Source organism: Manis pentadactyla, chromosome 3 (genome assembly GCF_030020395.1).
Source record: "Manis pentadactyla isolate mManPen7 chromosome 3, mManPen7.hap1, whole genome shotgun sequence".
Classification (NCBI taxonomy): Eukaryota; Metazoa; Chordata; class Mammalia; order Pholidota; family Manidae; genus Manis; species Manis pentadactyla.
Genome location: NC_080021.1, coordinates 33,391,649 through 33,406,849, shown reverse-complemented (window position 1 = coordinate 33,406,849; position 15,201 = coordinate 33,391,649). Strand labels below are relative to the sequence as shown.

The window sequence follows — 15,201 nt, the reverse complement described above, 5'->3', positions numbered from 1 at the left end:
GTACAGAATAACAAAACTCACCTATTTGCTCATTTACTCCTCATTGACTCCTCACAGCAGTCCTGTGACATATTATCCCTATTTCATAGGTGTGGTTTGCTTTGGAAAGTTAATTTAACCAATGTCATTCAATCAGTAAGTGACCAAGACCAGTATGTACCATATTTAAAAGTCTTCCCGCTTTTTTCCCAAACTGTTTTTTCCAGTATACAATCATCCACCATCACTGAGGGTGTAACAGAGACACTGTGACTATTTGTCAAAGATGTCCAAGTATGAGTTGGGGGGTTGGAGGAAAGGCAGGAGAAAGTCATGAACAGAATGGGTTAAAAGATTATAATTAGGGGGAAGAAATACATGATGTACATTGCTTCCCATGCTACAAACACCACAAATTGATAACTATACAGTTTTCTACTGTAAGCACTTAACTCAGAATTCTCACCCAATATTCCAGGCAGCTGCTAGGGAAAGAACATGATAGATAAAACCACCTTAGAATATACAACTGAAATTGAGCCTTCTAGGAACATTTTCATCCTTGATCTGAGTAGCATTTCATTTCTGAACTTTAAATTTCCAGAGTACACCAAGCTGGCTGGTAAGGGAAACCCATTAGGAAGGTAACACCGTAAGCTAGGAAATCCGAGGGCCTTGGTGAATGGCAAGAGGAAGAAGCAGTTACAAAGCAAATATAGTTCAGTTAGGGCGAATGCAAAACGTGCCTAGATTTAAAAAAATAAACTGCACTTATACAAACTGGGGAATGGCTTGGCTTAGAAAGTTGGCAGAAAAACACATGATGGTCACAGTAGACTGCAAGTCAAGGCAAAATCCTGCACTCTTTAGGAAAGCAAGCATAACAGAAAAATGTGTAAACATCAGAACCCATAAGTATTCTCTGGTAAATCTCCCAAACTCAGACTCTGCTTAATGCGCTGTCCCAAATCTGGGATATGTAGTTTATCTTATTATTTATAACTTACCAACACCACCTCAGTCACTTCTATCTTCAGTCAGCATTCTACTAAAATACCTACATGCTTGAAAGTCTCCTATGGCCCTCCACTTGTACCAGGTAAAATTCAAACTCCTACCCTCTCTGAAGACGCACTTCACAATCAGTACGTGACTTGCATTTTTGCTATGAGCTTTCTTGTTCCCCAGCTCGGAACTCCATCCAGGATCTTCCCACCCTCCCTTGGACACAAGAGGCACACTTTGGCAGCTACATCTTTCCTAACAATGTTCTCTCTAAAATGCTCTCTTCCCTTTTTAAAAGTGTTTGCCACCCACCTCTCCTAATACAAAGGGTTTGCATTTTCTTCTTCCCTGACTATAAACTCTCGCATGTATCACTCACTCCCCATGCCCAATCTGCCGTTTCTTTAGAATATAGAGATGGATGTTTAAATTGATTGATGAACCTACATCTAAGGCAATGGAAAAACCAGAGACTGGATTGGAAACTCAGCTCCAATATTTAACTACCTGAATTATATTAGGGAAATCAATTCAAAAGAAGAATTAGAAGGCTCCTTGTAACATATTTTAATAAAGTCAGTTCAACTCAGTAAGCATTTACTCAAAATCCACATGGTTCTCTCACATAATATTTTTGACAAATTAAAATAATTGAAGGCCAGCCTTAGAAAAACAAAAATCGCAAAAGGTTATTTAAAATATTAGTGCAGAGCTTGAGATAATCACTAGAAAATAACTCTGAATTTAAATGTGACCTTATCCTGATCTTACTTCAGAGCATCTTACTATCTAAAAAAGACAATATACTGACAAGTTCAGAGTAACTGACCCTCCATACAAATGCACATTTTCTAGCTTCTCTTGATACCATATAGTTCTAAATGTATTCAGTATTCACTAAAAGCACCTACTGATGATTCCATTCAAATATAACGGATTAAGTCAAAGAGTCCTGATTCCACATTGTGCTTCTATTAAGTCACATTTCCCAATTATACCTTCAGCTTTCATGGAGGGATAAATACTCTGAAGCTGCCTTCTGCCCTTTCAAAACATATATTAGTAATATAGATGGTGTCCACCAAACTACTTATTGCTCTGGCTGTGATAACTCATTTGAGAAACCTGTTTAGTGTTTACCTCCCTTTGGAATTAGAGTATTTTCTTTTCTGTGAGAATTATCATTAATCCCCCCTATTCTATTATAGCCACCACCCCCCTCCCAGCTAACACACATGGACACACTGTAATGTCTCTGAAATTGGAATGAGTATTCAAATGCATGTGTATAAATGTACATATATATGTATATACATATATATATATTCATGTTTATGTATTACCTGCATGTGTTCTGTATATACATTTTTTTCCCTTCAGAAGCTATTAAAATAATGTTGTATTTTATAATGAATAGTTTATTTTAAATTAGAAAGAACAATATCTAGTTTTTCCCTGTGCCTGGTAGAAAAGCCAATTTAAATTTTGGCTCAATTATTTCAACCAACACATATTTGCATGGTCTATTTTCTGTGTCAGTCCTGAGCTCATATTCTAATTTAAGTTTTTCCTGGTTCTGGTTATGATCTTTAAAATTTGTTTTGTTTTGTAACATGCTACCAAATATCTTTTTATATTAAGTTATCATTAAATCCTTTGAGTAATGGGCAGGATATAAGGGGATAACATCAATTATTAAGTGTCTTTTGATTAGACAAGTTCAAATATTTTACTCCTAGTTTGAAGTCCTTAAATACAAGAAAATACTGACACACAGAAATATTAGGTACAAGTATTATTTACACAGGTCAATTGTAAAGTAAAAACCACTGCCTTTACATTTTTAGTTTAAATAACGGTAATAACTTTTGCCACCTGAACCTTTTGGCCCCTTCTCTGTTGCGTAAACTAATTTTATCAGCTTCACCACTTCTGTATGATGACAACATGAATCACGCTGAGATTTTAGTAAAACTCTGTCATTATTTCCATTAAAATGTTTTTCTTTCTGCCTCCTAATCCTGGAGAATATCCACAAGTACAACTCTGGGTCAGTCCAGTAGCTGGAGAAATAGTCACAGGAAACGTCAATGAGCAAACCGCCTGTGCTCCTTTTATCAACACCATTTAAAGATCCTAGGGAGGTGTCTGGTGAGGAATATAAGTTGTTCTAAGAAACCATTGGGGGATTTATACTTGAGACTTTCTTATCTCATAAGGGGAAAAAAAAAAGTCCCTTGCAAGGAGGAAAAAAAAATCTCCCACTGACACCATGTGTGTCCTATTAAAGTTGTTTTTATTTTGGAGTGTTGTAAAAATTGTTTTATATATTTTACATTAAGATCAGAGTAGCTTACTGCTGTGTAAAATTCATAAAAGAAAGCCCTTTGGAATTTTCCTGTCCTTGCCTTGTTATGCATAGAACATCAGGCCATCGGTGGCATATGTAGTTGAGAAATCCTTTTTACAAGTGCCCATAAAAGAGACTAGGACATGTTGCTCCAGACGATAATTAAATGGGGCTGGTGGAGACTCCAGATGGGAGGCTGTAGAAAGTGGCACAAAGGTATGGCTTCTTTCACTCGTTTGCTCCCTGGCAATCGAGGCTGTACCAGGATAGGCTCAAAATGAAACTGGGAGATGAGGGCGGCTATGCCCCTTCTCTTCACCTCCGTGTTACAGCTGCTATGCACACCCTTAGATTTCCATGTCTGTGTCCAAGACTGTGCTCAGTGCTGCCCTCTCTGGACTTTTCATGATCTCCAATGCACACACCACACTGAAATGCACTTTTCTGATCCCCCGTTTCCTCAGACCTTTACTCTCTAAAATGTGAGAATTAGTAAATCTGAAAGAAATCATTGCTAAAAAGACAAAAACCAAAAAACACCACTGCCACACCCACAGGTGCCAATGATTATCCACTTTCCAGGAAACAAATTAAAAAAATTAAAAAGTAGTAGGGGCGGGACGTGGAGGAGGGTAACTTCCCAGGACATTGTCTGAAGGCTCATTAAAGCCACCAAACAGGGATTTCAGCCACTTCAGCTACTAAGAGAACTGTCTGGAGGCAGGTGAATTTTTGTTAATCATCAATTTTATGTAATATTTATACATTAACATTTAAAATGTGGCTGCTTCTGGGTGGCTGTCCCAGTTTATAATTACTATAAAATAAACATTACAATTAGCTGCCATGTGTCCAAAGTACCTGGGAAATAGTACAATTTGCATAAAGTGACTATCACAGATCACTGATTTTAATTGAAATAAGGCACTTAGCATAGCAAACAGAGGGGCAACAAGAATTCTTTTTTTAGATGCTTTTTTCTTCATGTGGAAGTTTCAATATCTACAGTCCCACAACGCTGAAAGTTTCAGAAGAGGTTTTTCTTTCATCCTCTCCTTTCCAAACTACTCTTGAGGTTGACATGTATAAAACAGACCACATAAACTGCAACTCAAATGTAAACAAAATGTAGAGAAATAAAGAACATATGTCTAGAGCACATTTTCTTGACCCTATCCTACTGAAAATATGCTTATTTCCTGCTCTCAGTTTTTAATCCATCACAATCTACAACTGTCTTTACTGGTATTACCTAATACCTAGTCCACATGCTGCTATCAGTTCCTATATAGGGAAAAAAGTTTAGAAAAGTCTTACTACTATTGCCTTTTAAAAAGTAGATATTTGCAGAAATTAAGTTCCTAAGTTGCTAAATTAAATATGTTTTTTGTTTCCCAAGTTAAAAACCACTTAAGATAATGGTCATAACAGGAATGAGATATTTTCTAACTGAAATAGTATAGAAGCAGATTCCATATCTAAATTTTGGCACAGTCCTGAGAAAATACAACTAGGTCTTAAAGAACTGCACCACATTGTTATTAACTGTGGTGTGGTGAGCTGAGGCAGCTATAAGCAAAAGAGACAGAAAGCTATCTGGGCATAAGCCAAAGCATCACCTAAATTATTTTAACAGTGTGATTGCTTAAATGGGTCAGAAAAAGAAAAGTCATGCTGGGCACTGAGCCATTAGGTGTGGGGGTGGCACTCAGATCTCAGGTACTTCGGTGCAGGCCAGGGAGCAAAGGGGCAGCGGTGCATGCTGGGTTGTGGCTCAACTCAAGGCAGCCTCAGCTGGAAGGCAACTCTAAGACCAAAGGCACAAAGAATCTGGAAGTCACATTCTCTGCCCTGAGAAACCTGCTATGTATAAACTTGAACGAGATAGAGTGCCTCTGGATCTCGTTTCCTCCCTCTTCCCCAATATACAGTTGGGAGAATCAAGAATATTCCCAAAACATAGCCACAGAGTTGATAGCTAAACAATTTTTCCTTGGGTCTTCAAAAGATCTCAATTCAGATCACTGATCAAATATTACTCCCTTATTTTCCCTGAACTCCCTACATAAAATATGCTTTAGCATTAAAGACCTAATTTTACTAGCTCCTTATCCTTTTTTTCTTCACAGCTCCCATCTCCACATGAAATTATGCACTCATCCACTTCTTTACTGCCATGATTCTCACTAGAAAAGCTCTCTGAGGGTTTTCTGAGCAATATCATGCTTGACCAATGATTGGTACATACCAGTGCTCAATAAGTATCTGATAAATAAATTAAAATTAGTTGATACAGGACTTTGCAAAATTATGACTCCCACACAGATGGGACAGAATACTTCAGGTTGAATTTATTACTGGCCAGTCCTGTGAAAAAGTGAAAGATTACCACAGCCAGCTCCAAATGACATTTTCCCTTGTACAGGAGCATCTTCTAACCTTGTACCTCAGCACCATGATTTGGTTCTTCCACTTGTCATTTAAATATGATATTACATTATTGTTTTTCTATTACTATATTATCTAATGTACATGGTCCAAACTTGAAATTCCTTCTTCCATTTAAAGCTGCAGGTTATATATATTACTAGAATAAAATTAGTCCCATCAAGATGAATTCTATTAATTAGTGCTCAGGGTGGGAGGGAGTAACGTGAAGACAGTTATATCTACAGTGAGTACAATCTTCATTCTTAAGTAGTCCATTTTTTCCATTGTTTCTTACACTCATTGTTCATTTTTGCCTCTTCACTCATTGTCCATCTTTTTCTTTTCTCCATGTCTTATATGATCCCCTCCTCCCTTCTCTTTCTCCAAGGATCCTCCTGCTATCAAAATAGCTAAATTATAGGTCATATGCAGATTTTAAGAGTCTTGCTTGGTCTTTGAGGACTGACTACCTGTGAGAAGAAAGGAGGACACAGAAGGAGACTAAAAGCTGCTAGACATTAAAGGCTTGGCGGATGCAAAGCATAGCTACTGGAAAAGTGTTCAGTTCTTTGCTGGTGAAACAGTGCTCTTGGGCTTACAAGTCTCTTCCCTACTCTTCACAGGACAATCACAGAACTTGCCTGTATCTTCTGGCAATTAGTCTTAGAATCGTTGGATTTTAGAACTGGAAGGGACCTTAGAGTTCACCCAGCCCCATGCCTTCAATTTACAAATGAGGAAACAGAGGCCAAGAGAGGTTAAGTGACTTGCCAAGGGTCACAGAGTTAATGAGTTGACTGGGTGCAGAGGCTCAGATCTCCCGACGACCAGACCAAAACCCTGAAGAATGAGTGTCAAAAAAGCTCAAGAAACTCTACAGGTTATGTCATCAGAAATGGAAGAAAAGTTTAATTAATCAAAAAGAAACACTTGGAAATAAACAAGAGTAATCTCAGGTACAAGTCAGTCCACAACTTATATTTCTAGCTATTCTTTCATTTTTTAAAAGCAAATAAGTGTATGATAATTAAGGAAATATGCTAAAGAATTATGCTGTTGTGCTTTTTAAATTCTTACAGCCATTTATTTTCTCATTTTTAATAGTTTTCGGTGTCATATCTTACGCACTCAGTGACTATTCCATGTTGCTGACCTCTACCCTATGCCTTCCAGTAATCAAAAGCAGCTGACTTTAATGTGCCAGTGCTTCAGTGTGAAGGAGGTGAAGGCTGCGTTTGTGTGCAATCAGGTTAAGATTGGCTCCAAAAGGAGAAAAATCCATACATATGTTGAAAAGATCTGAAAAATGCCTGTATTCCCAACCTGATTACAACTTACATTTTTGCATGGTTTGTCAAAGCAGATCACTGAAATCAAGTCAAGATGTAAAATGGGATAAAGTGGTTTTCTTCTCCATTCTTCCATTAATCACCATGACCCACTGAAGAAAGGAACATTTCCCTCTCTCACCTGAGGCAAGGTGGGATACTCCACCGGAAGTTATGCCAATATTTATCAATTGGTGTTCAAGTTCTAAAATTAATTTTCTAGTTTTCATTTCCTATATTTGTAAATAGAAGTTACTGTATTGCAGAATAACTGTACGTTTTTATCAACAATTCTGTTTTAGTTCCCTTTTTACAAACATAAAAGAAAAATTCCAATACAACTTCTTAAACCTACTAACTTTGAAGGTTAGATCAATATTAAATTTATTAAACTAAAAACATAGATGCAGGGATTAGAGCCACAGCTGTCTCCTAATAAATAGTACTTGGTGAAACCTAAATATGAGTTAAATCAGAGTTCATTACTGATTTACTTGTCAAAAGAGAATATTAGCAGATGATACATAAGCATTTGTTTTGACATAATTTAAATTTGACAGTGTGAGGTTACATTCTATTATACTGTTGTTGGAAGCCCAAAAAATAAAAGTGCAATAAACATTATAGGTGAATGGTCTAGCTGTTATCTACAACATTCTCAAGCAAGACTGGGGCTAGATCAAAATAATTTTGGAGGGGAGGAGAATGTGCTGGCTCTTGTTACACACAAGCATGTTTGTTATAGGAGCATTTTCAGGTTAATTTTTGCTATTAACGTAAGCCACAATTGGGGGACCACATTACTGGAAAGGAATGGCGGGAGAAGTAGTTATATAAACAATATACAACAAAGAAAGTCTTTATGTCCCATACCTGAGTACATCAGGTTTGTTTTTAGGCACAAGGTTGCAGGTTAAATGCTCTCAGCTATCCAAGAAGTGGCTTATTAGTTTTGTAAGAAAATATTTTCTTTTATTTTGACTGAAAAATACCCAGTTTAACTGAACAAAACCATCCTTGTTAGTGAAAAGCAGATTCAAAAAAACTTTGTTTCAAAGACTCAGCAAAGAGAAGCAAAACTAATTCAAGAGGAAAAGCTGCCTTCCTAATAGTAGCTTCTGAATCTGGATCTAATAGTTCTCAAAGGCGACTGGAGTCTTGTAGTCTTAAAAGTTTTGTCTTCCTCCATGGATCATAGACATTCTGTATGAGGCAGCATGATACGGATATAAATCCATTTTAAGCAGATATATATTCTCTCTCTGGGCTGTGGCCACAAAGTTGAAAAGCTATGCACCCTCAGCAAGAATGAAGGCAAACTGAAGTTTTGATTTTATAGGACAATTTTCCAAATGCAACATTTTGGCTTTCCTGTTTTGTGCACTAGAAAAATCCCAACTTCATCTCTGGCACTGTAGCATCATCCATCAGTGATAACATGCTAGCAAGTGATTATGCTTTAAGAAGCCCAGTGACCCGCGCAAAGAGCTGTATTTCAACATGCTGACTCTGACTTGGCTTCAGCCAGCACCTGAGCTATATACGCTTCTCCTAATTTATAAATGGGCCTGATCCTGTGATTGCAGAATAATTACTGCAAATCAGCACAATTACTACAAAGACATGAATAAACACACACATACCAGTAGCTGTTTTCTACAAATTATTATCAAAACAAAGAAGACTGGCTAATTGTGGTAACATTAAGACGTTTGTTCCTCCCAGTGTTTGGGCAAGTTTATTTTAAGTTGTCATCTTCAACTAGTAATGATGCAGATGATTTTACAGATTCCATAACCTTCCTAATCTAAACTCTTCTCAACTGAAAGTTGGCTGCTTCCCTCAGAGCAACATCTGCAAAGGCCTGGTTTCATAAAATCTCGCTTTTATGGTATGTTAGAAAGAAAAAGAAATGACACACACATTTTAGAAATCTCATTTTAGAAAGCTCATTTGTTATGCACTCTTCTAAATTATCTTCAAGGTGTCATGAAAGTAAATGAATATTCCACTTATATTCACAATTTAAGTATTTGTCTCTAAGCAAGTACAATATGGAATTTTACCCTCTCACCCATGTAATTATCAAGTTTCCTTTGGGGATAAATACTCTTCACTGGGAGAGAGGGTGGTTAGGGAAGAAGAAAATTCAGGAAGCACACAGCCCATCACAGTGATTAGCCACACTCACCCCCTGGACAGCGCCTCACGGCCATCTTACATCTCCTGGACTCAGCGATGGTGGGACAAGGTATTGTGTCTTTTGCTGGCTTTTTAACAATTTGCCGTGTTCTGGTTTCCAGACCCCATTTAAATCCACACGTGCGGTTATTTCTGCTACAAGTTCCCCATTCACTCCAATGGCCAACTTCACATCCTTCTAATAAAGAAAAAAAAAAATACAAACACAGATAACAGTTTTGTACCAATTTGTCCCACTGTAATCAAATTTATGAAGCAGTGTTTCTCCACTCCCCAACCTTCAGATACCAAAAACTAAGTTGAAGAGCACACAGAGACTTATACTTGCCTTTTGGAAACTTTCTTTCAATCATAGGATTACTTTCATCTATAATAAACAACTGCCATATAATATAAAAATGATTACTTTCTATTTTCCTTAGTTCATTTTTTTTAAGAGACACTTAATGGCCCTGCTAAAGACACTGAAATACATAATCTTTAAAAGATTCAACAGTTAAAACCTACAACAGAAGATACTATTTTCATATCCTGACAGAAAGCAAAATGTTACAATACTGAATACCTCCCCTCCCCCCCTCCCCCCCCCCCACCCGCCCTGCATTGACATTTACAAGTTCGTTAGTTTTATTTTGGAAGTAAATACTTGGTGAAAAGGATAGAGAGTTTGTTTCATATAACCCCAGTTCTTTTGCTAGGTGCTTAGGAACCACAGTATACATTTCTTATTCCCATACATTGGTGCTGAACATTACTATACTTTGAAAGGTAAACAAATATGGTTAGATATTTGCAAATGTATGTTTTTCCTAGATATGTAAAAGCTTTTATTATCTGTTTTGTAATTTTACAGAATGGAAAAGTAGGCTACCTCCCAACCCCCTGGAGTAGGGGGGAGAGGGAATGAAAGGATATAAATATGCAAAGTTAAACCTCCTCATCAAATTCACCATTAAAAAGTTCCTTCACGCTGCAGATGAGGACTCAGGCCCAGACTCCAGAGACAATTAATATTTCAGCATTTTAGATCTCAGCAGGCATTGTGGTGACTGACAGATTTTTCAAAGCTATTTAAGATTTTTATTCCAGAGAACACATAGGACTCTCTTGGTAATTTGTTGTAAGGTTTTCATAAGCATTTCTACTGAACATTTGTAATGGGTGTGGGGTCTTCTCAAAAGCAAATGCAACATTCTGAAAATGCTCTTCTAGTGATTTTCTGATTTTTTAATAGGTTGTCACCTGTATGAATGTATTAACTCACAAATAGGAACATAAGTACATATTTCTTCAAAAACCTCTCATTTAAATGTGTTCTCTGTAAGCTTTCAAATATATAATTACTATTTCAGCAATACTTCTGCAGAAAAAAGTTCTCAATTTTCTTTTAAGTTTCCATTTTAGGGAAATAGAAAGTTTCATTTATAATACATAGCTCTGTTGTACATCATATCAGATGTATAACATGTCAAATAAAATTCAGGGGTGGTAGATGCCATTACACCTAAGATTAGATTCAGGCATTCATTAAAATGTAGGTACTGATATATCTTTAGTTTTTAATCAGTGGATAAATAAAAATATCAAACGTTTTCTTTAAACACTCAAAAACTACAATATTTACAAAACATGTATTCCTAATTATTATTCACAGGCAGTATATACATGTATATTAAATTATGAATTCTAAATGTCTGAATATAGTAAAATTGTTTTAATGTACTTTGCAATGTGCAATCATCAAAATATATTTAGCACAGAATATATATATTTTAAACACTGTTGGCTAAGTAAAAACCTTCATGATTAATAGACATTTAAAAAGTAATAGGATAGTTAACTATATGGTAGTATTTGAAAATTTGTTCTTCTGAGTAAGATGTTTACCTCTAAAAGTTACTAATAATCATGATAATTAAGAAATGGATGTGTTCCACAGATGGTAAGAATAGTTATCAGCACTTAAATAGTCTAAGCTAGCAAAGGTATAGCTCGCAAATTTTGTAGCAAAATGTAATATATGAGACTACCCAGTGTCATGATGCCTACAGAATTCAGAAAGTCAGCCAAGAGTTTAGACATTTTTCAGTTCCAATTAACAAGAGAACCAATTTGCTTTTAGGTTGACTATATCCAGCATGGATTTCTTTTCCTTTTTTTTTTTTTTTAATAAAAATTGAAGTTTGGAAGTTACATGAAAAACTACTCACCCACACATTCCATGGTTTCATCCAATGGTGCAAAACCATCTGGACATTCATCAAAGCAACGGCCTCTATGCAAATAAAAGCCTACTTTGCACTTCGTACAAAAGTCTTTGCTAAAGCAAGAATCACAGTTTTCTATTCTGCATCCTAAAAACAATTTTAAAAAGAGAAAGAAAATTTCAGTCAAATAAATTCACTCGTTTTGCAAATAAATCTTTCACAAACTCATGTGTTAGCCCAATCGAAATTCTAGTGGTCAGAGAAATATGTATTCAACTCACTTGTTTCCTAATGCCATCTCATTCTAAATCACTCCTACCTCCTCCGACAACTAACCGCATCAATAGCCTAAGACAATATTCCAGCCTAGGGCCCTAGGCAGCATGAGACCTTTCAGAAATTTTTGCAACTCCGAATAAATTGCTTTGCTGCTGGGATTGAAATCTGTTCTGCTCCTCAAAAGACCTATAATGGGAATATTCTCATCAATATTTTCTGTTTCAGGACAGTAAATTAAAATTCCGTTTAATGTTGGTCAATGTTGGCATTTACTTTCATCAGAGAGTATCTTATCTTGGAAGAGTAGTTTAGATTTTTTTTTTTTTGAAAACCTACAATGTACCAAAAAATACATGCACTACCTTTTACTTCTCATAATAATCCTACAAAATGGGCGGTGTTCTGAAAAAATGATTTCCCTATTTTGCAAATAAGGAGCCTGAGATTAAGTCACATTGCTAGTACGGGCTAAATTGGTTCTGAAAGCCCTCCAAACCGATAGCCTTCTAAATATGTTCTCTTTCTTCTATGAAGCACTAATAAATTTCACTAGGAGCAGTTGGTGAAGCAGAAGAGCTTTCAGGTCTGCTAGGTCTGGGTTTGAATCCCAGCTCTGCTCTCACCAGCTCTGAGACTCGGCACCTACATGTCTCTGAGTCTCTCTTTCTTTCTGCATAAAATAGGGGCATCACTGACTTTACAAGGCAATTATGAGGATTTGTAATATATGTAAATCAACTGGCTCATAATAGGTAGTCTGCACATAGAACCAACAGTAGGTTCGAAATACATATTTTTCCACTAAACCACACACATTACAACAAAAATGTAATATTGTAAAAAGCAATATTTTATAGGCTTGTATTCTAAGCTCATATTGCCAGGTAGGCCAGTAACATCTGGACCAGAGATAATTGGCTTGTACAGGTGAAAATAAATATACTCTAAAGGAGAGGAATATAATAAATCATACCTAAATATACTTCAAGGAGAGGAAAGGAGAGAAGCTTGGAGGGCTGGTTAATTGAAAGGTCGGATTTTCAACAGATTATAGTGAATTATTACTTGTAACAGATTTAATTGATGGCAATTTACAGCATGTAAAGCTCTATGAAAACTCCATGCCATCACTTTTATTCATTTAATAAGCCTTTTAGTGCCGGTACTATATTTAATGCTTTAATGATTCAAAAAAAGCTTTAAAATACATAGTTTCTGCAAGCAAAGAGATAATGAAATAGAAAATGAAACCAAGACAATGAATTCACCGGATATTAAAATTCTGAAAATTGAGAAAATAAAGCCAAAAAGAATTTAAAGGTTAAAAAGAGGATTTCATTAAAATAAATTATAGTATAAACAATGACAGTTTCTAGACCTATAAAATGAAAATGGAAACATCTATTAAATGACTACCATGAAACAGATAATTCAACTTCTAAAATGTTACCAAATTTACAATTGGAAAAGCAACCATGTGTGGGTGAAAGTACTTAGTCAAATTACACTATTGGTCTTATGGGGGAGGATGGTGGGCACAGGAGACCAGTTTATCACTCCATAAAGGCTCGTTTGTAGCCTTAAATGCTGTAACCTATATTTTAATAAAATGGTGGTCTATAGCTGGTCAGAAACTTCTCAATCATGGTCAAAATACATGACCATCATGTCCACAAATTGTTGGTTTTCCTGCTGCATTCTTAAAAAAGCAAGCAGTCCTTCCTGCAAGCAGAATTATTTTCCAAGAAATAATGATAAACATTCCAAAGCATAAAACAGAACTGAAGAATGAAAAGAACAAAGCATTTATATTGTTTTTAAAAAGAGGACTATACACTTCATAAATCAGCTGTTATCTACAAGGTCTGATTTTTCTTCAAAACATGGCCCGTGCCAATAGGCTTTTTGGTCAAAAAGTTATAGCAATAAGCATTTGGAAATAATTTTACAAGGTCCTTTGCTGATCTTTATTGTTCCTTGTAGCTCCCTTTCCTTATTTCCTTATGTGCTCCTGATACCAGTTCATAGAATATGGAGTTTCTGTAAGCCCCTTAGGACTTTTTAAGGCACAAATCTTGCTAGAAGAAAGCTTAACTCTTTGTCAAATTTAAATAGAATAAAAATCTGATGCATTCAAATTATAGAACACTACAACCATCAAAAAGCATGACATGAATCATAAGCAATAAGTGAGAATAAGTTCTAAGACTTATTAAGTGAAAAAGGCAAGTGGTAAGATACAGAGAGTATGACACAATAAACTGCATGTGTGTGAGTATATGAAATAGAGAATTTGGAAAGGTGCTAGTGGAATATTGAAATATGTTAAAAATCACGTATTTCTGAATCATGAATCTTTTATAGTTATAATGCATTTTGCTTATAAAAGTAAAATAAGTTATTTCAATATACTTTTGTGACCTACTTAAATTTACAGGAAATACCACTATATTAGCATTTTGAAATAAATTCTTTTGATTTTAACAAACAAAAATAAATAAAGGAATTTTATCCCATCCCCAATTTTTCAGATTTGAGTGCATGAAATCAGAACATATTCTCCTTATAGGATAATGCTGAACTGCCTTAGCCTTCAAAACATACAATCATTTGACCACCACTTGCCAGTATCCTTTGTTTCATATGTTAAATTGCATTTTTCCATCATTCAAATCATTAGGGAAAAAAAGACCTAAATATCTTTATAACTTTAATTCAATAAAGCACTTAAACAAAAGCTTTTTCTTTTTTTAGCTTAGGTGCCACATCCTAACATCATCCAAAGCCCTGCTAACCCTCCTGGTCTCAGTTACTCTTTGGTACAATATAAAACCAATCCAGGCAGCCATCACCTAATCACAAATACCTTTGAACTACAGCTTTTCAAAGTTAGCAACTGCATAAAACACCTGCCCTGGCAAGCTGCTGGTTGACATGCCTCAGCACCTGAGCCTCCTCACACCTGCCCCAGGTCCATCCACAACCTCCTGTTTTGTTCAGTCACTTCTTCCAGAATGAACTCTTCTGCTTTGAAGAGAACCACTAGTGGGACCTCACAGTCCTCTACTTTCCCCTCCACCCTGTAGCCACTTTCCTGAAAACTTCTTAAGCTTGCTATCCTTAACTAAGTAGGATTCACTCAACTCTACGAACTTACTGTTTATATTACAGTAAAATATTCTCATTCTAAGTAAAAATTTGAAAAGTGCAAAATATTTAAAGGAAAATATAGAAATACTCCCCCTTTCCCAAGTAGCACAATAGCCACTGTATTAACAGTTCAGGAAAATCTTTGCCTATTTTATAAATAAACCAGTTTTAAAACACCAGTGGGATCATTCAATAGGCTGATAAAGTTTAGAAAGCTTTATACTGCATAAGAAAACAGATACATCAAAGTTTATTAAACATGGGTCTTTTC

General features: G+C 35.8%; 1 protein-coding gene across 2 annotated transcripts in view; it reads right to left on the bottom strand.

Moving 5' to 3' along the window:
- The window catches only part of RSPO2 (R-spondin 2), a 141,864-nt gene that overhangs the window by 44,257 nt on the left and 82,406 nt on the right, over nucleotides 1–15,201 (bottom strand). For both annotated transcript variants that reach the window (XM_036876464.2, XM_036876465.2), the window contains 2 exons: nucleotides 11,505–11,648; nucleotides 9,284–9,472 (listed from right to left, as the gene is read on the bottom strand). In XM_036876464.2, coding sequence (XP_036732359.2) covers nucleotides 9,284–9,472; nucleotides 11,505–11,648 — 333 coding nt within the window. The remainder of the gene's footprint in view (nucleotides 1–9,283; nucleotides 9,473–11,504; nucleotides 11,649–15,201) is intronic.